Raw genomic sequence first — 24,667 nt, forward strand, 5'->3', positions numbered from 1 at the left:
TCCACAGCCTGGGTCCTGGTGAATGGGAATCTTTCCAGACCTTTCATGATTTCAAGGGTTACCAGACAAGATTGTCCACTGTCTCCCCTCCTATTTGACCAATATATTGAACCCCTTTGCAGTACAAATCAGGGAGAATGAAGGAATACGTCCCTTTAGGTATAGGGGCTGGGAGAAAAAGGTGGGGCTGTGTACGGACAACCTAGTGATTTATACGTCTCATTTGTTTGCCTCGGTCCCGTTAATATAATAAATCAATCAATCAATCAATCAGGGTACTTGTAAAGCGCGCTACTTACCCGTGAGGGTCTCAAGGCGCTATGGGGAGGGGGGGGTGCTGCTACTGCTCAAAGAGCCAGGTCTTGAGGAGTCTTCTGAAGGCGAGTAGGTCTTGGGTCTGCCGTATGTGGATATGGAGGGTGTTACCGGTCTAGGCAGTGAGGTAGGAGAAGGATCTGCCGCCAGAGGTTGTTCGTTGGATGCGGGTGAGAGCGGCAAGGGCGAGGCTGGCGGAGCGGAGCTGGCGGTGGGGGTGTAGAAGCTGAGTTTGCTGTTCAGGTAGGCTGGTCCGGCATTGTGGAGTGCTTTGTGTGCGTGGGTAAGGAGCTTGAAGGTGATCCTCTTGTCGATGGGGAGCCAGTGTAGGTCTCTCAGGTGGGGGGTGATGTGGCTGCGGCAGGGGACGTTGACGATCAGTCGGGCGGAGGCGTTTTGGATGCGTTGTAGTCGTCGTAGGTGTTTGGCTGGGATTCCTGCGTAGAGTGCGTTGCCGTAGTCCAGTCTTGTGCTGAAGAGGGCCTGTGTCACCGTTTTTCTTGTTTCGGTCATATGATATGACTTCACGATTTGGCCGCATCTCTGGTTGTGAGGTGAATGAATAAAAAAACAGAATCAATGGCCTGGAATCTGAATAGTGTAAGAAGGAAGGATTTCTCTTGAGAAATGACTATCCGGGAAGTCAAATGCCACCACTTCATAATCAGACACACAACCTTAGGCTCAAAAATATACTCAATCAAGACCCTGTGATGGGTTGGGGTCGCCTAGCAGGAAAATAAAGCAAGAAACTGACTGGTGGTCTGCTATACCTGTCTCCCCTACTCTTCTTCCCTTCCAGCATGACGAGTGGATATCGGAAAATAAATCTTTATTGTTCCCTGCAAACACCGAACAGGAGGACCGCACCTTTAACTGTGGGTTTATGCCAGATGTAACTCCGCCTACAATTGACGTCTGCCCGCGCCCATCGTTATCTGCGAAAACTTCCTGGATCCTTGTGTGCCCAGACACCGGAGGAGAGAAGGAGTGGAGTACGGGAGCGTTCGAGGTGACGAGAGGACAAGAAGGAGAGAGCGAGGAAGACCAAAGACTGGGTCCGGCTGAAGCCGCGACAGAGCTAGGAGGCCAACGACACAGAGACCCGCCGTGCCACGCCCCAGGAGGAGCGTGGCTAGAACAGATACGGAGCAAGTTTTTGGAGTGGGTGGAAAGGAAGGAGCGTAACCCGGCCACCGAGACACCTCCAACCCCCACCAGTTTTTAAATACCCCTTCAGCACACCCGCATGAGCACAGACCCAATCCTTTCTTCGCATGTCACCCAGTGCACTGTGTGTGGTTTTTCTCCTCACTCTTTAGCCCCTCACATCACAGGCTCTGAAGAGCAGGAGTCCTGATATCTTTGTTGTGGTTTTTCTTTGTCCTGCAAAACATTCATCTACCTGATGGGATCCCGGGAGCCAAGAGCCTGAGACCAGGAGCCCCGACCATTCAAGTCAAGCCAGTTCCCAGGAGAGTGGGATCCACTGCTACCATGGATCCTGACACCTTTAACAAAGAGAGACTTACTCACAGACAAAAGCGTACCTTTGGAAAAATATAACCTTATCTGACCCAACCTGGCCTACGTCCTGTTCTTTCGACCCCCCCACAACTGGTGTCAGAAGTGAGATTGTCATCCCCATCCATCAGTCAACCCATGATGGAGACTCTCATTCAGCCTCTCATCAAAGGCCAGGAGAAGTTGAAATGGGACATAGAAAAGCAGATGACCTCAGCGCAGGCCGATCGCGATGTCTTCAAAAATACCATTACATTGCACATTGAGAGCATGCAGAAGGTTGGACAGGTCCCCGGCACGTCTTTACAAGTGGAAAGACGTGCCTACTTACCGAATCCGTCAGGAATAGCCCTCCAGAAGTACCTACTAGGGGAGGATCCTGACACCTGCTTACTGAATTTTGAGAGGGCGGCGCGAGCTTGTGGATGGCCCTTCTACTTGGCGCCCCTCCTAACCGTAGAAGCCCAGTTTGCTTACCAGGTCACCAACCCCACAGGGGATACCCCCTATCAGAGGATCAAAGATAATCCTCGACCACCTAGGACTAGACGCCGAAGCCTACCTGGTGAGATTCCGGAAAGAACAAGGAATACCAGGCGAGAACCCGAAGACACTATTCTTCCACCTTAAAATGGCCGCTGACAAGTGGCTGAAGTCGACCTCTAGCACAAAGGAAGAGATAATGACAAAAGTATATCAAGAGCAGTTTATGGAAGCACTCCCCTACGGGACCCAAAGGTGGCTGAAGCAACACTCTAATCTCACGGCCGAACAAGCCATCGAGATGGCTGCAAATTAATCGAGAGCACAACCAGAAACAATGACCTGGGATACCGAGAAATCTCACAGAAGTGTTCTACCCCAGAAGATTGACAAGAAACCAAAACCTCAATTGGACCTCCCAAAAACCAAAACAGGCCGAATGGAGATACCCCCATTCAGAGGGCCTCAGTGCTTTGAATGCAGCGAATGGGTCCACATAGCCCGTCTGTGCCCCCGAAAGAAGCCAGCGGAGGAGCCCATGGAGGTTGGGTACATCCCGAAGGCGGTACCATACTCAGAAGAGATGGGGACATCATTTTATGTACGTGTGCAGATGAACGGTAAAACAGTAAAGGAACTGTTAGATTCTGGATGTTAGCAGTCAGTGGTTCAGAAAAACATCATCCTTCCCTCCCAGATCATTCCCGATACCTTGGTCCACATACGTTGTGTACACAGGGATGTAAAACCTTACCCATTGGCACTAGTCACTAATGTGCCCTTGGACAGAAGCCCGTGCACGGTAAGGGTGAGAGTGGTGGATTCCCTTCCCGAAGACATTATTCTGGGGGTTGATAATCCCAGGTTTCTCTCTCTGTTCCAGGATAGAGTAGGGAGAGAAACAGGAGTACAGGCAGATCCCCTTCCAGCTTTCACCTCCGCCAAGCCTTGGTTACTGGATCGTAGCTTCTGCTTTGCACAAAGCAATGATCCCACGTTATATAATGCTTGGGAAAACGCCCAAAGAAATCAGGGTAACCCGTCCCCCTCTTATCCCCGGTTTCTGATCAAAAACAACCTCCTGTACAGAGAAGGTCGTTCAGGAGATAATGCACAACTACTGTTCCTGGCACCATTCCGAGAGCAGTTCCTGTTTTTCTCACACGTATATATCACCGCAGGACATACAGGTACGGAGAAAGCCACTGAGAATGGTTGTGCCATTTCTTCTGGCCCGGTATTTACAAGGACATCCAGAAGTACTGTCAGACATGTGAAATATGTAAAAAAAAAAGAATATGCAAAAACCTCCAGCACAACCGCTTCAACCCCTACCCATTATAGGTACACCCTTTGAAAGAGTCGGTATGGACTTAATAGGACCCCTACCTAGAACTTCAAAAGGGAACCTATATGCATTAGTTATCGTGGATTACACCACCAGATTCCCTGAGGCGTTTCCCCTCAGGGCCTCTACTACCAAGAATATCGCAGAAAAATTTGTGGAGTTGTTTTCCAGGGTGGGCTTCCCCAAAGAAGTGCTTACGGACCAAGGAACACCCTTCGTGTCCCACCTGATGAAGGAGGTCTGCCGATCACTGGACATACATCATCTCCGCACCTCTGTATACCATCCTGAGACGGAAGCCTCGTCGAGAGGTATAACCGGTCCCTCAAACCATTCTGAAAAAGATGACTAGCGTCGAGGGACAGGATTGGGACCAACTCCTACCCCTAGCCCTATACGTGTTAAGCTCTCAAGTACAAAGCAGCCTGGGATGTTCGGCATTCAAAATGTTGTATGGACGACAGCCCAGATCCCTCCTAGAAATGACCATGGATGTCTGGGAGGCCGAAGAAGAAGGCAATCAGCGTTCCCTGTCAGAATACACCCAACTACTAAGGTCCAAGCTAGGAAAATTAAGGGATCTGGCTTACTCGAATCTGGAAAAAAGCAGGAATAAATAAAAGAAATACTACAATTCCCCCCATTGGGGACTGGGTGTTAGTACTACTGCCTTCTTCCACTCGTAAATTCCAAAGTAAATGGTTGGGCCCCTACCGGGTAACAGAAACCCTAAGCAACACAACTTATCAAGTACAGACAACACCTAACAAGACAAAATGCTACCACATAAACATGCTGAAAAAGTGGCTTGGACCCCCACCGAAAGCAGACCACCTTTCCTTGCCTACTGCCCCTTCCCAGAGCTCCACTCTGGACAAACTTGTGGCCAACGAAGAGCTTTTGGACAGAATAATAGAAGACCTACAACAAACCCTCCTCCCCTTTTCAAGCATTTTTTCGGATGTTCCAGGAAAGACTACCATAACCGGAAACAAGATCGAAACACCAATGGGCAAGACAGTAAAACAAAGATCCAACTGGATACCTGCAGAAAGGAGGGTGGCCGTAAGAAAGGAAGTACAGGAGATGTTGACGCTAGGCGTAATACGACCCTCCAACAGTGATTGGTCATCCCCGATAGTAATAGTCCCAAAACCAGACGGATCAGCGCTTTTGCATGGACTTTCGGGCCCTTAACGCTATCTCTACCTATAATTCCTATCCTTGCAGGTGCCCCTCCGTGAAACAGACCAAAAGAAAACCGCATTCTAAACTGATGCCGGGTTGTTCAAGTTTAATGTCCTCCCGTTCGGTCTCCATGGGGCACCTTCCACATTTCAAAGGCTGATGCATACTATTCTACAACCATACCCCTCCTTCTGTTCAGCATACCTGGATGATATTGTGGTCTTTAGCCCTACTTGGTTGGAACACTTGAGACACCTGGAGACCATTTTGCATGCACTCGATAGTGCATGTCTGCACATCAATGCAAAGAAATCACGGGCAGCATATCCAAGAGTGAAACAACTCGTATAACTCGATACTGTCACAAATAGGGAATGACGGACTTGAACATCCAGTACTATTTGTTAGTCGAAAATTGTTTCCCCGGGAATGCAAATACCCCACAAAAGAGAGGGAGTGTCTAGCTATTAAGTGGGCCATTGACAAATTACAGTATGACCTAGAAGAGAAACCATTCATCCTGTACACAGACCATGCCCCTTACTCAGGATGTGTCAGAACAAGTCCCAGAACCCCAGGGTACTCCGCTGGTTTTTATCCCTACAGCCATTTGCCTTTGAGGGGCGCCATCATAAGGGGAAAGACCATGGGAATGCTGATTTCCTGTCCAGGGTTTCCCCTCTCCCCGATCGGGTCCCTTGGGGGAGGAGTGTGACGGGTTGGGGTCGCCTAGCAGGAAAACAAAGCAAGAAACTGACTGGTGGTCCGCTATACCTGTCTCCCCTACTCTTGTTCCCTTCCAGCACGACAAGTGGATATCCGAAGATAAATCTTTATTTTTCCCTGCAAACACCGAACAGGAGGACAACTCCTTTAACTGGGGGTTTATGCCAAACTTAACTCTGCCGACAAATGACGTCAGCCAGCGCCCGGCGTTATCTGCCAAAACTTCCTGGAACCCTGTGTGCCCAGACACCGGAGGAGAGAAGGAGTGGATTACTGGAGCGTTCGAGGTGACGAGAGGACAAGAAGGAGAGAGCGAGGAAGACCGAAGATCGGGTCTTGCTGGAGCCGTGATGGAGCCAGGAGTCCAATGACCCCGCGACCCGCCGTGCCACGCCCCGGGAGGAGCGTGGCTTGAACAGGTACGGAGGTGGTGGGAAGGAAGGAGCGTAACCTGACCACCGAGACACCTCCAACCCCCACCAGTTTTTAAATACCTCTTCAGCACATCCGCACAAGCACAAACCCAATCCTTTCCTCGCTTGTCACCCAGTGCACTGTATGTGGTGTTTCTCCTCCCTCCTTGGCCTATCACATCACAGGCTCTGAAGAGCAAGAGTCCTGATATTTTTTTGTGTTGTTTTTCTTTGTCCTGCAAAACACCTATCTACCTGACGGGATCCCCGGGAGACCGGATTCTGAGACCAGGAGCCCCGACCATTCAAGTGAAGCCAGTTCCCAGGAGAGTGGGAACCACTGCTACCACGAATCCTGACACCTTTAACAAAGCTCAGACGAAAGAAAGATAAGGGGAGTCTCTGTTTATCGGATTTGTCTTATTATGCTTGTGTTTTTCTTTGAAAAAATTGAAGGATGCTCCTGAACGATCCAGATGGATCAGACTCTGGTTAAATGCTTAGGGCAATGTTATTTGAGGTGAAAGGGGAAGCACAATGGTTCTTGCATAAATTCAGAGATCAGAGATTTTTTGTTAAAAGCGCACCTTAAGACTCTACAAGGATTTGCTGCCACATGTTATAGAATCTGAAAGGAGATGAAGCTCAGCTATTATAGTGGGCGGGCACCTATTTGAGATGCTCCAGGCTCCCCTGAGTGGACCAAGAATAGCCTGGCCACAGATTTAAAAGCAGCAGAGGTACTAAGATGGGATCAGATAGACAGGTGTTTGATCCAATGGTAGTAATGGCAGGAGATCACCAACAACAATCTATCCAGGTTTAAATATCTACAAAGTAAAAGTTGGCACCACTCGGCTGGGGTAGACATTGGCTCCTCGAGGGAACTAGAGACTTTGATGACTAGAAATATCAAAAAGAAAAAGGAAGTGGCTAACTCATATTGGCTTCTAGTGGATTTAGCAGACGGCGACTTCAGACTACTAGCGGACCCATGGGGAAGAGACTTGCCGGTGATGGAGCTAGAAGACTTATGGCCATTATCCTTTAACATTCTGTACTCTACAGTTCGGGCTGAAAATTTAAGGAGGAACCACTTTATCTGTCTTCACATGTTGGACTCCTCTAAGGCTGTCTAAATTGGGAAAGAAGCCACTCCAGGATGCTCAAAATGCGATCAAGAAAAGGTAGATAATATTCACATGTTTCTGGAGTGTTCTGGGACCCATTGTTTTTGGTCAGATGTGAGTAACTTTATGTCTGGGATAGTCAGTAAGATGCTTCAGGTAAGCAGAGAACTGGTTTTCTTTGGGGCTTCAACAGAGTATGAGCTGGCACCAACCAATGTAAGAAAATTGATCTTTTATTTGGTGTTTTTTGCTTGTAGTGAGATTTGTCAAAACTGGATAAAATCTGTCCCCCGACTAAGGTAGACTGGATTAATTCTGTAAAATATACGATCTGGTTAGACAGAGCTTCTGAAAACAAGAGAAATTAGTTTTGGGTGCTGTGTGAACAGTGGGTAAATGCTCTGGATTCAAATACAGTCCTATGATTAGGCCTTTATTACTTCACTACTCTAGTGGCCATCTCACAATGGCTGTGCTGGAGTGAGTAGACCACGGAAAGAGACGTTCTGTGTAAATTGCTTTGCCCTTGGCTCAAACAGACAAAGATCTCTGGTTGGGGCTTTGTCAAGGGGTGGGCCACAGAGTAGGTTTTCTCTTTGCTTCGCCAAGGCGAATAAGGACTAAAAAATAAATAAAATAAATTAATTACATTTTGCTGTGGATAGGTTAGAGCCCTGTCGGAGGGATAGTCAGAAATTAAAGCTAGGAGGCGGTATGTTTTTATCAATGGTGTGAACGATTTTATTCTCACGTTCAATATATGGTTACAGGTAGCATGAAATGGTTGGTTCACCGGGTGAGTCTCAAATTCAATATATGGGTATAGGCAGTATTAAACGGTTGGTTCATTGGGCGGGAGTAAGGGACTTCTGCCTCCTGCATCATTGGTTCTTCCCTCTTGGTGGTGGCTCCCCATGATGCTTGAAGGGAAAGAAGAAAACAAAGTGGTGGTAAGTTTCGGAATCTCAGGCACTCTTGCTTCTATGGTACCCTTCACCACTCCTAGTGAAGGCAGTGCTTTGAATAAGAGAACAATGGTGTGGTAAGTGAGGGATGGGGTGTGATGGGTTTATAAGGGTAGTTGTAGGCAAACTTTTCCCAGACCATACAAGGGAGGAGAGTAGCAGGATCTGGTTCAGTTGTCTCCATTAATTTAGGAGTATTCGCACTCGCCTACATGCCTTGGCAATTTAAGGCGAAGTAGGAATATTCAGGCCCAACACAAACGGAAAAGAAAGGAAAGAAAAGGACACCCAAAGGAAACAAAGATAACAAATGAAAAACAAAACAGGACTATTCCCGCGGCTAGCAGAAGTCCGTCCCGGTTTCTACAACGGTTCCACATCTCTCTCCCAAATTCACCTGTCTCTATCCACCTACAGCCAATGCCGTAACTCTCCTAAGTTACGGCGGAAAACTCGCGTCTCCTGGGGGTATCCACCAGTCTTCGCTCCACGTTTTCTCCTCAGCAGCGTTCTTGTGGTCCCCGTTTCCAGCTCTCCAGACTCTCTTGACTTCCAGGGCCCATCACGTTCTTTCCCTCTGCGTGTCCAGATGCACTGTCTACATCCTCGTCCACTTCCGCATTCCCCCTACCCTCTCGCGAGAGGTTCCTTTTCTGCGCCTCTACTGGCTCTGATTGGTCCTCTCATAGGCGATCTTTGCATCATCCTGTAGAGGAGAGGATGTGAGGAAACTGTTAACCCTGTGGATGCCGTACCCTTTCATCTTCGCAGGCAAGTGCTGAACACCCGGGCTTGCAGCACTGGGTTCCCATTTGGGCTCTTCTTGACAAGCCCCATTGGCTAACTTAGGGTTACCAGCTGGCATCCCAGCCTGGTTAACTTCTGAATGGGACTACCTAAATGGGTATTATAAAGTATCAAATTAATCATTGCATTACATCCCACTTGATGTCCAAGTAGAGATTTATGTCATTTTTAAAGTTTAGCAACTTTTAGACAGTTGCCACTCTGTGATTCAGCTGGTCCAGTGGCTTTGCACAAGCCCTGGCCTAACTGACGGCTTTCGGCCTGCCTGGGAAGACATGTGAATGACTCCCAGACTCAGAAACAAAGGCAAAGGCTCCTCTCCCAGGAAGGCTGCTCAGCATATTAGCCCAAAAGGTGAGCTTCAAAAGGGAAGCTGCCTTTGCAGGGCCGGCTGTGACAACACTCCTGAGCAGCATTCCTTCTGTTCCTGTAGGGAAGCTGGAGACAGGGCCAGAGAGGGAAAACCCAGCCCCAAGCCAGTTTTCTTGTAGGCTTGTAGCCCCTAGGAAGCCACACCAATGGGGTGGGCTACCAAGCTCCTGACAGTCGAGAGAAGGGTCGGACATCTTGAGAGGGGCATGAATATTGCAATCTGTGATTTCCAACTGCCACACATCATTGAAACTTTGTCAGCAAAGAGGAGAGGACCTACTAACCCATTGGCGAGTGACTGTGTTGTCACTTTGGGCCCTTTCAGGTTTAAAATCGATACCCTTGGCACCATGAAACTCATTACACCATAGATTTGGAGAGAGGGCCAAGAGAGGAGTATACTGCTGCTTTTGAAGCTGCACGGAGAGAGACTGTACCTTCAGAAGGACTGCACCTGCTGATCTTTGGGCTACTGCATTTAGACTGTGTTTATGGCTCCTGGCTCGGGGAAAAGTTGGTTCCTGGCCCCAGATTGAAGCAGTGACTCAAAGGGTCAGTCATCTGGACCTGTGGAACAGCACCAAGGACAGCAAAGCTATGGAAGCCCAAACTGACAAAGCAGTAGACATTCCTCAGGCATCACTGCTGGTCGCCACCAGGTACATCAAGAGACAAGTCTGAGATAGCCAAAAGCTGCACTTATGTCTGCTGGACCTGGGAGTGATATCAGAGACACTAGCCCCCACCAAGGATATTGACTGTGACCGCTGTGTTGCAAGATCATTAGCCCAGCCACCGCTGGCCTTCTGCTGTTGCAAAGAAGACATTGTGGGACCCCAAGTGCTTTGGTCAAAGTCCCCTCAACACACCCATGGACCGAGGGACCAACTGCACTTCACCCCCATCAACCACACAGCACCAAGAGCATCCTTTGTGCATCTTTTGCCTCTATCCTCAGCATCAGTACCACTCCATTGATGTCTATAATCTTCATCCTGTAAAATTTGAAACTTGCCTCAAAAATGCTCTGGTTCCCAGGCAATTGTCCTAAGTGTCCTTACTGGAATCCTAGACCTCCGCCCTATTGGATTTGGATACCAAGTCGGGTAGAGTTGCAAACTAACTGTTTCAAACTTTTCTAAAGTTTGCAAAGTGTTTGTTGATCAATGCTTGTTTGTGGGTACATTTAAAAGTATTTATTGCTTAAAAAACCTGTATCTCCTAAACCCTCCACTGGTTTTGATGACCAAGGACACTAAAATGTATTTCAATTTGCTCTATGTTTATAAATTGGATTTGTGTCTCTTGTGTGATGTTCTTATTTCGTTGTTAAATGCTTTACACAAAGTTCCTTGGCCAAGCCTTACTGCTCGCACCCACAGCTAACTAGAATTGAGCTTACGTTAAGTAAACGAGGCTGACTGGACCCAAAATGGTATTTGCGAGTGTACTCCATGATACAGCCCCACAGCCATATCATAGTTTACACCCAAATCCTCACAAGATCTGTATCTATTTGAGGACGTTTTAAGGTCTTAGTTAGAGTCTGGTCTTTGGCATTGCCTCAATATAAAATGTGCCTTTTTGTCAGACTTAGCAAACAGGCGCACGTTGACAAAATTTACTTGGTTTTGGTTGGGCGGCCCTTGAGTGGCCTTCCAACATTTTCAGGTGTTGTCTTACATAGCTCGAATGCTTGACGTGTTGGTAGATTTCTCCTCTTTCATCAGCATTGAAGGGGTATTCTGTTTGTTTTTTTGGAATTTTGCATATTTCTCTACAACATTTATTGTGAGTCCTGTGATAAGAAAAAGAGGCAATCCTAACTTCTCCTTTTTTTCTTTACTCTCCCATTTGCGGCTTGTCTCATCCATTGTTGCAGTACTGTTTGGGGATTACTAACTGAAGTGGAAATCTAAACATTTGATTCATTGTTAAAAAATGGTTTGGTTTGTTGGTTAGTATTTTGAGAACATAACTCACACTCAGAGTGGAAAGGTAGTAATGGTGACTTTGTGCACTGACGAGTAGCACTTTGCTGTGCAATGATTTCTTTCCATTTTCATTCTTTCAGAAAAATGGCCCAGATAACTTCAAACGAAAATGTATTAACCAAGATGACTTACCATGTGCTGAGCATCACACGCACCTCAGTGTCTCCAAAGAACAGCTCAACATTGTGGTCAAAAGCGAGAAAGAGCAAGGTTATTTGGAGAATGAGGGAGAAAATGTATACCCTGAGTGGAAAGAAAGTGAGGCCACATCTTCCATCTCTACAGTCAGCATACCAAAAAACCACCAGGTATGTCAATGACAAGATTATTTGCTTTTCAGCATTTTTCTTTCACTGTTTGTTAGATCATTTGGAGCCGCCTGTCTGCACTTATTTTATCATTTGATGAGGTCATGCAGAGAAACCAAGGGTGGGCCTGTGTGCCATTTGTTGAGTAAACACATATTTTTAACTCCATTACTGAATCTTTACAGAGAAGGCTGCTCCTACATTTTGTAAACCCAGTGCCTTGTTCACAAAATTGTCTCTAATGATGGGCAGTGCAATACAGCGTAGGAATCTGTAAAGTAATGTAACAGTAACACGTTATTTGCCGCATGCTGAAATTGCAAAACCTGTAGTGTAGAGCTCGAAATAAAAAACTGCTACTTCTTAATGGGTTCTTTACATTTCCTGCATTCATTATTTCTTTACACGCCCCTGCCTTCACTTTTTTCATACAAGGAGACTACTAAACCTATGGTCTATGTGTTGTGGAGTCTAAGGTGCAAATGAAGTGCTTATCAAATTCATAACTTTTTATTGCTTAGTTAATAGGAACAATCATAATGCTAGAATAAAAAGAAAGCAGGAGGTCTCATAGACATTGTATTATATAACTAATGCTAAAAACATTTAATAAAAGTGCATGAAACAGTTATTGGCAATTGTCCCCATTTAGATGTTCAGATCATAATAAAACAAATTGGCGCCTTTTCCAATCAGCACCAGTAGCTTTTCACCCCTTTGGTCTTCAAAGAAGGTCTCACCTATGTTGTTCTGTTTGAACACCACTATTGTTTTGGAAGAACGTACTGGCCTTGTTCACTTTCGAGGGGAATAAACAGAAAAAGCGCCTCCCTTGCTGGTCTACGTGGACTGAATCTGACTTAAATCTGTACTGCATTTTGGTTGAAGAAGGGCTTTTGGAGGGCATCAAGCGGCATAATGAGCATTATTGTGCAAGTAGCTTATAAATTCTCTTCACATTAAACTGAAGTGCAGTGAGGCAGGCAAAGGTGGCATCAGTATGGAGAAGTTGCTTAATGCTCGTCGGAAAACTAAAACCTGACGAGCCCAGGCAAAGGAGGCTAAGGAAGCGGCTAAACTGACCTATAAGGAGAATTCGCTTGACCTTGACTCAACTTTTGAGAGCTCAGAGAATGAGAACCACACTCTGTTCTGTCTCTTGATCAAGCTAGTATAGCAGATGTGACATTTGAGAATATAGCTGAAAATATAGCTGCGCCCAAAATTTCTTCACAAGAGGTCTTGAGGTCCGGGGGCCCCAAAAAGGTGAAAGGAATGAAGACAGGCAAAAGACACAAAAGAGGCAAAAAATGTACACTATTTGTGAAAAAGGGTACCTTGCAGTCTCCTCTTCCTGGTCCAAGTTCTGCCCTGAAATTCTCTAAGGATCCCATTTCCCCTTCCGCTCGATCAATTACAACTGCTGCAGATCTGACTCTCTCAAGTTTGGTTCATCTGCAAATAAATTCGAAAGATGCTCTCTCCACAGCAACTGAACTACATCTGGGCCAAACACCCGATCAGACTGGGTTAGCAGCTTTAATTCCACTGCTTAATCAGGAAGGGAGACCCGCTGGACATTTAGAATCAGAGGAGTATTTAGAAAATTCAGACGTTCTTGATCCAACTACAATTAGACCTAGCCCCCCTAGTACAATTATGACTCCACAAGTCAACTCACAGCCTCAGACCCAGGCTCAGGCTCAGGCCCCCCTCTGAGAGACTGGGTCCTCAATTCCAGGATGCTCCTCTTCAACTATAGTCCCTGTTAATGTTACCCCAAGGTCCGATCCGGAACCAATCGATCAACTTCAGATGAGTATCAAGGATATGTTAAATCTTATCCTGGAAGAAATCCGTGAGCTAAAAAGGACCCAGAAAGTCGAACTAACCTCTATTCATCAACTTCTAGAGACAATTGAAGGCACAATGTCATCCTTTCCAGTTAGATTGCAAGAGGTTGAAAGCAGGATCTCTGCCTTAGAGGACCAGATGGTCATCATAATGGGCGAGGCCAAAGCAGCAGTTAAAAGCAAGCATGCCCTCGAGAGCAAACTGGAGGAGTTAGAAAATCCCTGAAGGAGGTCCAATATTTGGATAGTGGGAATTCCAGAAGGAACAGAGGGCTCTCAAACCTTACAGTGGGTTAACTTATTTATTAAACAAAAATTCATCCCAGAGTTTGAAGGTGATCTCACTATCACCAGGCCCCATCGTGTTCCTGCCCACCCTTTTCCAAATTCCACGTTACCATGGACGATTCTGTTAAATTTTGCAGATTTTTGTATAAAAGAGAGGATATTGTCCAAGGCCATCCAGCCGAGACAATTTCCAGTAAATGAGACTGTGAAATGTCGCATTCTTTCCGATATGACGGGCGCTGCGGCTCAAAAGAGGAAGGAATTTGTGAAAATGCTTCATTTATTTAAAGCTAATGGGGCAAAAGCATCCCAGCAGTCCAAATTGAGGGTCCTGGTGAAGGGCACATTTTTTATGTTCTCTGATTTGGATGAAGCCCAAGAGTTATTAAAGGAGATCATGTAGGGCTCTGGGATGTAGGGGAAAAGGCTGTCTATTGTGGCATCTATCTGGGCAGGGCCACAAGGTGGTAGGTGAGTTGGTGGGTCAATGGGTCGTACAACGTCTTCTTGTTATCTTTCTTTCCGGCAGGATCAATTAAGGCAATTGGGCTGTATTGGCTATCATTTCATGATAGTAGATGTTGTAGTCTCAATGTGCATGCCTGCTTGCCAGTACATATTCATTGTTTGCTTTTCTTTCTTCTTTTTGCACCTTTGCTGGGGGGGTCAGGGGCTAAATCATTGGCACCCAGGTTAGAGGGGGGGGGGGTGGAAATGTGGTTGGTGTGGTTGGTGTGGTTGGAGGGGGAGGCTCCACATTTCAGGTAGGTGGGTCGCACGGGGTGGGTGGGGGTTTAAAGAGCTAAAAAATTAAGTCCTTTTCTTGTTCGCTGATTCCATTCAGGCTATTGAGCCTATCCAGGTCCTATACTTTAGTTCTGTAAGCGTGACTCTTGCTGGCAAATTTAAGGGGCTTAAAGCTGATTTAGATATTAACCATTGCTAGTAAAGAACTGCTGAAAGTGGTATCTTTTAATGTTAACGGTCCTAATAAAAGCGTGCAATTGAATCGTGGATCAAATCAGAAAACCTGGCAGTGATTTTATTGAAAGAGACTCATATTCCAGCTTTGAATTTGCCCGAATTTTCAATGTCTAGATCATGGGCTGCCTATAGGGGATTTTCTTCATCTTCAGCCTCCCACAGAGGAACAGCAAACGTTCTAAGTAAAAAAGCAGAGGTTGTCAATTTTGATAAGGATTCACAGGGGCGTTGGTGTTGGGTTACTTGTTCCCTTAGGCAAAGTAAGAGACCGCTAAAGTTTGTTAGTATGTATGCTCCGGTTGAGGATAATCATAAGCCCTATGAGGATCTCTTTCAGTCCTTAATTCAGGTTCCTGGGGAATTGGTTGTGTCGGGCGATTTCAATATCTTATTGAACCCAAAAATCGATTCATCAGTGAAGGGTAAAAAGCAGCCGAAACCTAAATCTTTGAGAACCTTGCAACATTACGAGGCAACCTTGGATTTTCATGATCCCTGGCACATGGATTTTCCTACTAAAACATCATATACCTGCTGGTCAGGCAGATTTCGTTCTTCGTCACGCATCGATGTATTTTTGGTTTCACATATTTTAAGTTTTTGTCAGCAAAGATTTCTCCGTAACGGATTCTCTGATCATACCTTGCTGGTTCTTGAGCTATCTTTAGGTAATTGTCCTAGGCCTCCTCAAAGGTGGTTGCTGAATAAACAATATTTAAATTAACTTGATTGGGTCAACTCTATGGGGGTTGAGATAAGAGAGTTTGTATCACGTAATATTGCGTCGGCTTCTCTGAGTGTGGTATGGGACGCACTTAAGGCCTTTGTTCATGGATTAATCATTGGCAAAGATGCTGTAACAGGTAAAAAGGTTAAGGAAGATGAGAGAATTTTGGAGCAGAAGATTCAAATGTCTTACTCCACTTTTTTAGGTAATCCCTCCCCCTCGAATCGGTGGCAGTTGGACCAGTCTAAGCGTGGACTCAGTGCCAATTATTATACCCAGAGTGATGCCTCGTTTCAGCATCATTGCCAAAAAGTCTATGAGGAAAGCAATTTTACTGGTTGGTTTTTAGCTTGGCAGGCCAGGGAACAAGCTGCCTCAAATCAGATTTACTGTATATAGCCAAGGATCATCAGATCACAAGGACTCTAGTGCGCATCAACTGAAGTATAAGTATTTCAAATTTTTCATTTGTCTTGTGTTTTAATTCAACCATATATTTTAACTTGTTTCATTTTAAATTCAAATGAACATAGTGCAGTTCATTACAATATATACATATAAACGACATACAGTTAATGCCATTGACAATACATTTTTTTGCTCAAAATTTTAAACACAACACAGTTTTAGTCCACAACCCAATGCATTTCGGGGTTTGAACCCCTTCGTCAGGGGCCTATAAAAGAAAAGAAGAAAAAGGGAAAAGAAGCCTAATTAGTTTCGATGCTAAAGTAAGTGTTACTAGTTGTTCAACTGTTAGGGATTTTATTCTTACCGAACTGACTGGTTGGTCTATGGGTCATTGGTGGTTAAAAATTTCCTTTGTCGATTCTGAAAAACATTTTTAATTCTACCATGAAATTTCTAGGCTTAACAGCTTATAGGAGGCAATGTGTGATAATATATGTCACCGTGTTACCTTTTATGTCTGGATAACAAGAGCTACCGCCTGCGAAAAATTATATAAAAAAATTAGGACACTGTCCATTTATAACTGTCAACAACAAACCAACAATGTTTGGCATGAGTTGAAATAACGCTCACCTGTTGGCCATGAGCGTTAAAGTTGTGACGCTGAAATAATCTAGCAAGAGAAAATAATACAAAGTTGAATGTCGGGGCCATATGAGCCCTCTATCTCTTAACGTGTATTTAAGTAATTGCAGTATGCAAGTTAACGCAAGGATCAAAATTTACCTGCGAGCCTTGTGTTGTTTTCAACAGGATCTCGCTAAAAGTCCGCGTTTTTCAACTCTACATAAGACAAGTAAGGAAAACCAATATCCGTTTTAGTACTTGATGATAGTAACGCAACTATCTTCGTGAAACAATCTCCTTAGTGAATGAGCTTACCGGGAACCTGGAACGAAGTCGCATTGTACCGGCGTCAGCCTCCGCGTTGCTTGTAAACAAGCTTTAGTGCGTTATTTATGTTGGTGTACCGAACCCGATACTACCACAAAGGACGGACTGCAGAAAAAAACCAAAAAACCAAAAATAGAAGTCGGACTATATCTCCTAATTGCAAGACACCCTATTACGAGACCTAAAGGACGGACTTGGATTTGCATATAGAAACCGATTACGGGAAAGCAAATATCGGCCGAATAGGAATTTATGCGCATTGTCGCCATGTTGGAAAAAAAGGCGTATTATACGTTATTAAACTATTATGTTAGTGTGACTGCAAGCCATGCTACGATCTCAAATTGCGATAGAGTCAATGTTTTATATTTTCCACATAACTAAATAATAGGAAAAGGAAAAAGAAGAAAATAAGTGCATGAAAGATATCGAAAGTGAATAGTATACATTGCATATTTTCTTGGCAAAATAATAAGAGTGTAGACTGAATACAATGAATACAATACTGTACATGAATTCACAACAACGGAATAACAGAACCTTTGTAATCAATTCATTCTGCAGAAACATGAATATTTATGATTGGTTATACTATGTGTATGTGAATGTGCGAATGTGTCACATAAAACTCTCCAGTGCCTGATATCGCTATGCGAATGAAAAACTCATGGGTGATCAAATACTGACTATACCTTATGCTCAGAGGAAGCATACCATATCAAGTTTGTCATTGAGCCCATCTGGGACTATTGTCTGTAATCTACGAATCCAGTATATTTCTCGTCTAAGTAGGATTTTGGCATTGTCCAACCCTAGGCGCTGTGGGATTTGTTCTATAATTTGAAAGCGGACTTGTGCTATAGTGTGGTTTTTCTCAATCCAATGCCTGGCTAGTGGTGAAGTTATGTTTTTGTTGCGAATTCTAATTTTATGTTCGGCCAAGCGTGTTTTCATTTTCCTGTCAGTTTTGCCGACGTATAATAGTCCACAAGGACATTTTATGGAGTACACTATATGTTCTGCATTGCAGTTTGCTGAATGCCTAAGCCCTATTTGTTCACCTGTTTTCGGGTGCGATATTTTACTGCCAGTAATTACATTATTGCAGTTCTTTAGTGCAGCACACATATCGAAAAAAGTGATTACCCAATTTGATTATTAGAGTGCAATACCACCAACCATTCAATCAAATCAGATTTAAACACTGAAATGCCCCTGAACCGCTTTAAGTATAAACAATTCTGCTAAAATTGGCGAAATAATGCTACGGCATTACGAGTCCATCTATGGTCAACACCAGAGTGTGGACCTGACCTTGTTAAAAGAATTTCTTCTGAACAACAGCCCCCCAACACTTTCCTGTGTTGAGAAATTATCTATGGCAAGCCCTTTCACTATGGAAGAGCTGGAGGGTGTTACTAAAACCTACCAAATGGGAAACTCTGTGGTCCGGATGGGTTTCCGCCTGAATTCTTTAACATCTTTTTTAGTTCAATAGCGGACATCTTTCTTTGTATGGTGAATTCTATTCTAGAAGGGGGGAAATACCAGAGTCCTTTAGACAGGGCAATATAGTCCGCTTCCATAAAAAATGCAAGATCAGCGAGGATCTAAACTCCTACCGACCAATAACGTTGTTGAACTCTGACTACAAAATCGTTACTAAATTGTTGTCACTTCGGTTCAATCATTATGCGGCACAATTGATAGATCTGGATCAGGACTGTTTTATTGCAGAGAGGCAACTAGCATTTAATACCCATTATCTGTCGGAGGCGTTAGATTGTTTTGAGACTCAAGGAATACCCCGGTTAGTTCTTTTGATAGATGCCGAGAAGGCTTTTGACCTTGTTGTTTGGGAAACTGTGTTTAATATTTTAGATCACTTTGGTATTTCCTCTAAGATCACAGCCCTGATTCGTAATTTGTATGATAAGGCGGAAGCAAATGTAATTATTAATTACTCGGTGGTTGGACGGGTCAAAGTAAAGCGGGGCACAAGGCAAGGGTGCCCCTTGTCACCGGTTTTGTTCGCCTTTTTTATCGAACCACTGGCGATAGCTATGAGAAACTGCTCTGATGTCCGTCCCCTATCCTTTTCATGGCGAAATTGAAATTATACGCTGATGATATCATGCTGTTCATCAAGCCAGAATTAGAGGTTCAGGCCAAAGTTTTCCAGGTTTTCGAAGACTTCGGGCGCTTGGGGGGTATCGTATTAATAAAAAGAAGACCGAAATATTACAATGCGGCGATGCAGGTTTGGTTCTGCACCCCGATATCTGGGCCTGTGCCAAAACCTTCCTAAAAGATATTTAAGAGTACTTTTTTCTGAAAGAGTGTCTGATTTATATGATCTAAATTTTCCGCCACTTCTGCGGAAAATCCAGGCATTTTTTGCACGCTGGAATTCATTGCCGCTATCTATTTTGGGTCGGGTGGCCTTGATTAAAATGTCTGTTCTCCCTTTGTTTAATTTTTTGTTTTCAACCATCCCTTGTTGTCTGTCATGTGCTTTTTTTACTCAAGTAGAATCTATGTTTACATCTTTTCTTTGGGCAAAAAAACACCACGTATTGCACTTAGCACTTTGTATGAAGAACAGGGCCGGAAGTTCTATCCTATGCCGATGACACTCAGATCATGGTCTCCCTTTCACAAACTGTGGACTTCACGCCCAAAAATTTCAGGAACTGAATGGAAGTAGTTGCAGGCTGGATGGTGAGGAATTTCCTCAAATTAAAGAAAGACATTGAAGACCTGGCTTTTCAGGGAGGCCTATCTATAACTGGCGCATTTCCCCTCTTTCCATACAGCATTTCCATCTTTAGCGCCTTGACGCCCATGGGCATAGTTGCGCTATATAAATCCCCATTCAATTCAATTCAACAGGACCAAGGAGGCTTAGCCCTCCCTAACCTTAGGGATTATTACTACGCTTACTTTGGACAGTATTTGTCTAGATTAAAATCTCCGCCTCAGTCACACTTGTTTATTAACTGCTTTATGGATTTAATGTGTAAAGAAACCCAAATTCATTCGCTGTCAATTCAACTACCTTATTAGCTGATATTTTACCATTAGCAGGGATCACACAATCCTCAGAACTTACTTTAAAATGGGCATTTTTAGGATTCTGTAAGGTTTTAGATTTTCTGAGGAATGGAAAATGGCTGTCCATGCTCGAAATGACACAGTTAATAGCCAATGACTTCATTCTTTTAGGGTCTTACAATATCCTTATTAAATTCCTCATTGAGTTAGATGTTTCTCAGATTACAGAACAACATCAGCTAATTAAAGAACTTTTAGAAGATCCATGTACGAGGAAACCAGTGGCTTGGAAAAAGCGTCTACCCTTAGTTAGGGCCACAGATCTTGGGCAGAAGGCAATTAAAAAATGGAAGGATTGTGAAAATCTAGAAATTTCAGCCAATTTGTGGTCATTTGTCAATAACCTTAATTTTAACACGCTTGAGGTGCAAATTGACGCAGGATGTTATTTTACAGTAAATGGCAACTGTATTGAACCCCTGCATCTTTGTCAAAAATGTATCCTAATCATTCACCTCATTGCTTTCGTTGTGTTAATTTTCCCTTTGCTAACTGGTCACACATAATGTCACAATGTCTTAAGATCCAGAACTTCTGGAAGGATATCTTCCGTTATTTGGAAGTCGAATGTGGCACTCAAATAGCAGTGAGCGAGTTGTTAATCATAATCGGCTATGATCCTGAACTTTGTTTTTCTCACTATATGGTTACATTTATATATATTGCAATAGCTGTAGCCAGATCGCTTATATTGCAAAGGTGGGTCACCACTGTTATTCCTTCTGTCCTGGAGTGGTTCAACAAAATGAAAGCAGTTAGGAAAAGTGAACGTTCTTATGCACTATGTGTCGGGGGTCTTAACAAATTTGTAAAAATATGGGCTTCTTACTTTGACTGAGATTGTGAGGGGGGATTACTTTATTTTGTTATTTATCTCTCTTCCGGTCTTTTTCTCTTTTGTCCCTGATTTGATATTGTTTTTTGCATTTTTGTTTGCTAAAAAGTATCCTCTGTGGTTCATTTTATTGGCTGTAATGGATCTATTGTACTGTACTGTTTTTTTTTCCTGGACTTCAATAAAAATATCACAAAAAAAAGAGACTACGAAACCTATGTTCTATGTGTTGTGGAGTCTTGGTGCAAATGACGTGCTTATTAAATTCATAATTTTTATTGCTTAGTTAATGAGAACAATCATAATACTAGAATAAAAAGAAAGCAGAAGGTCTCATAGACATTGTATTATATAACTAATGCTAAAAACATTTAATAAACGTGCATGAAAAAGTGATCTGCAATTGTCCCAATTTAGATGTTCAGATATTAATAAAACAAATTGGCGCCTTCTCCTCTCAGCACCAGTAGCTTCTCACCCCTTCAGTCTTCAAAGAATGTCTTACCTATGTTGTTCTGTTTGAACACTGCTATTGTTTTGAAAGAACCTTTCATAGCTGCTGCAGATGCAGCACCCATTTTGTGCTTGTACTGCTTTTTTAGCCGGTGATTGATGGATTGTTCCACAGATGCTCCCTGTACAAAGTATGAGACACTTCGTGTTATATCATGATGTGTGGAGAAGTGTGGCTCAATTATTAGAGCGGCAGACCCTGATGCAGAGGTCTAGCCCGGGACCAGGGTTCAATTCCCTGCCTTGGCGGGTCTTGGGCTCAAAAATTCCACGGACCTGATAATTCTCGCCTCTGTGCCTATTCCAATCATAGAGTGCAACTCTGGGCAATAGCTTGCTTAATCTCCACAATGGCCCCCACAATGCTAAGGATGCCTGGGGGTGCCCAGGAGTGTACACCTCACAGGGAAAGCCAGGACGGGTTCCACAGCGGTATTCGTACAAGCGCATTGAGACCCTTGCGGGTGAGTAGTGCGCTATACAAGTATCAATTTACATTTACCCTCAACAAAGAAAGTGAGCTGGCCCAGCACATACTAGAAAGGTTTTGGGAGGAGGGGGGGAGGCTCTTACACATCTGTAGGAAATATTTAATCCAATGGGGCTAAAGGGTGCAATTCACAGCTCATTTTGTAAAGTGTGTGGACACGAACCAACAGGCTTTCTCTGTAGTTCTACGTGGACACTCATGAAATGATCTGAAACATCTAGGACTGCCTAGTGAAGGCGAACTTTGCCTGGGACGTAGTGAAGTCTATCCTTTGCATGAACATTTTGAAAACATGTGACTACATTGAGCACTTTTCAATTCAATGTGACTAGAAACACATAAGGCTTTACAAGAACTTCTGAAGAGGCCTCGACAATATTTTGCAATCTTTGATGACATGTAGCTTTATACACAATGGTCTAGAATGCAGCCCGCAGCAATTGCCAATTTCACTCAAACACTCCGTCAATCGTTCGTTTAATTTTCTCACTGAGGAGTAAAGTAAGTTCATACATTTGTATCCAGTCTAGTTTTTAGCAGCATACCAGGACATATAAACCCTGCTTGCTGAATAGTAGTCATGGTAGACAGACCTGATAAAGGTTTAATTCAGATATGTAAAGCATCTATTGATACAGTGTGTTAAACTCAATCTAAAATAGAATGTATTTAAGCATTTGTATAATATCGCGATTAGTTAGAAAGTAATTCAGTGTAATCTTACATGTCTAAAAGAACTTAAAGGGGACCCTGGGCCTTCCAAATAGGCTATTCTCTGTGATCGCTAGAAAGAAAACTGGTGCCTTCAGTATCTGTGTCCTCATTATTTTACATCTAGGAGGAAATGACATTAGGAAAGGAAAGGCAGCATGTAAACAGTAGCAAGAAAATAGCTGCACATCACTGCATTACTGGTTTGGAGACAAGACAAAACACAGATTTGTTGAGATGTCCTGTGTTTGATGTGTGGGAAACTGGTGCTGGGTTTATGGGGGTGCTACGCCTGTGTGCGTGAAATATGGCTCCAACTAACATAAAAAGTGAAATTTGGTATTTAGGATGTAAAGTAAATAGAGGTCAGTGATTTTATTTTCATAATATATGGAAAGTCAGAAGGAAGAAACATAATTATACTTAATAGAGAAAATGTGAGGAGGAGATGTGGCCTAATTACTATAACATAAAAATGAAAAAAAAAACAGGATAAAGGGCTTGCTCACAAAGAGGGTTCTGTAAGTGAGTATATCTTAGCAATGCCTTACTCCTATATTTGCTGGAGTAAATCACAGGTACTCATCAAAATAAAGCTTTGTGCATCGATGCCAGAGTTTGTAGCCATGGCGGTACATGTTTGAAGGTACACACCTCGGCTCAGATTTATTAGGAACCAGCGTGTCCTTGCATGACGCTACTGAATGCAAGCCTTAAATGGGATTTACAAAGTCATGGAAGGGGCACTTGCGCTGCCCTATGTGACTTTGTAAATAAATGTAACACAGCTGCTTGCGTTGAGTTGCATTACATTTGGTTGTGGTAAGCGGTCCATCGGCGGAGCATGTGCATTCTCCTGCATCCACCCATTAAATTTGACGCAGTGTCAGATTTACTAATGGCAGTACACATGTGATTGCACTAAAATGGTGTGTCTACAAAAGAGAGGTGTAACAAGTAGAAATATATACTTATTTCTCCTTGTTACTTCCGCTTTCTGTGCATGATGCATTCTCCATCAAACATAGAAAGAGGAAATTGCCTTTTAGAAGTGTTTTTGTGCTGTAAGATGTCCCTTCCTGTACTTTGATTAATTCAAGCAAGGTATAACTGTCTTGTACAAGCTTATAATGACAGTTTAAATGAGTTCCTTGTGAACATTTTTTTTGCTTAGCATTAATACCCAGTTCACAAGGACATATGGGTCGCTCTTATTGTTGTAAGAATTGACAGGCAGAACAATCTCAAGGGGTAGAGGGGGAAGGTAATAGGTAAGGCAGCCCCCCCACTCGTACAGTATTCAAACAATTGAGGCCTCACTTATATGCAACCGCATCCATATATAGGACCAGGAGACAAGGATTGACTATCAGTATCACTTCTCAGGATATGTCTTGTAACATTAATCCTTGGGTCAAGATTCGGAATAAAAAAATTGACAGGCACCCTTGCTGCATGGCGTAGGGGTGCCTGCATTAGCGCTAGGCAGCCTCAAGTGTGCAAGCGCAGGTAGAGAGCTGAAGAGCGCCATATCTCAGTAAATATGGAGCTGTTTAGCTCTCTCCTGTTTACACAATGCAACTCAGCAACTATGCTTACTGTCCTGAGTTTTGTGAATGTTTAATAAATATGCCCCTTGTTAGAAATGAGGGTCTCCAGTTGGCAGAGGTAGTTACATTTGTCCAAATAGGGACCCCTGCTTCTAGTCAGGGTAAGGGGGATTCACACTTTAGATAACCCCTGCTCACCCTTGCTCACCCCGGTATTTTTATTTTATTTGTTATTTATTTTATTTCCACAGTTCAGCACTATCAAAAAAACACAAGCAGAGTTACATCCAAGATAATAAAAATATGGTAAAATGTCAAAGACGAATAAGAAACCATATCATTCATTCATATGAGCAGCAAAAAACTCCCATATATACAAACTACATTTTAGCCCGCCAAACCTCAAACCTTGGAGGCTCGGGGCATAACCAATCCCCAGCAATACATAAACGAGCCGTTGTCATTGCTACAAACAACAAAAATCGATGCTTATAAAAGACACTCCCTCTAGTGACAACTCGCCCCATCCCTAATAACATCAATGCTGGAGTAATACTGGTTGATTGCTTTATTTCGATATGCATATATCATAAAAGCATTACAAAGAATAAAAACAGCATGTCGAAAAATGTGACTGTACATTAAGAATAAAAAGAATAAAAAC

The 24,667-nt window shown here is 43.6% G+C and overlaps 1 protein-coding gene across 1 annotated transcript in view; it reads left to right on the plus strand.

Annotated features, from left to right (window-relative positions):
- LOC147674007 (uncharacterized) overlaps positions 1-24,667 on the plus strand; it is a 640,165-nt gene that overhangs the window by 391,323 nt on the left and 224,175 nt on the right. Inside the window, exon 15 of the mRNA XM_086945549.1 lies at positions 11,346-11,573. Within this exon, the coding sequence (XP_086801675.1) occupies positions 11,346-11,573 (228 nt within the window). The remainder of the gene's footprint in view (positions 1-11,345; positions 11,574-24,667) is intronic.

This window comes from Lissotriton vulgaris, chromosome 12 (genome assembly GCF_964263255.1).
Source record: "Lissotriton vulgaris chromosome 12, aLisVul1.2, whole genome shotgun sequence".
Lineage (NCBI taxonomy): Eukaryota > Metazoa > Chordata > Amphibia > Caudata > Salamandridae > Lissotriton > Lissotriton vulgaris.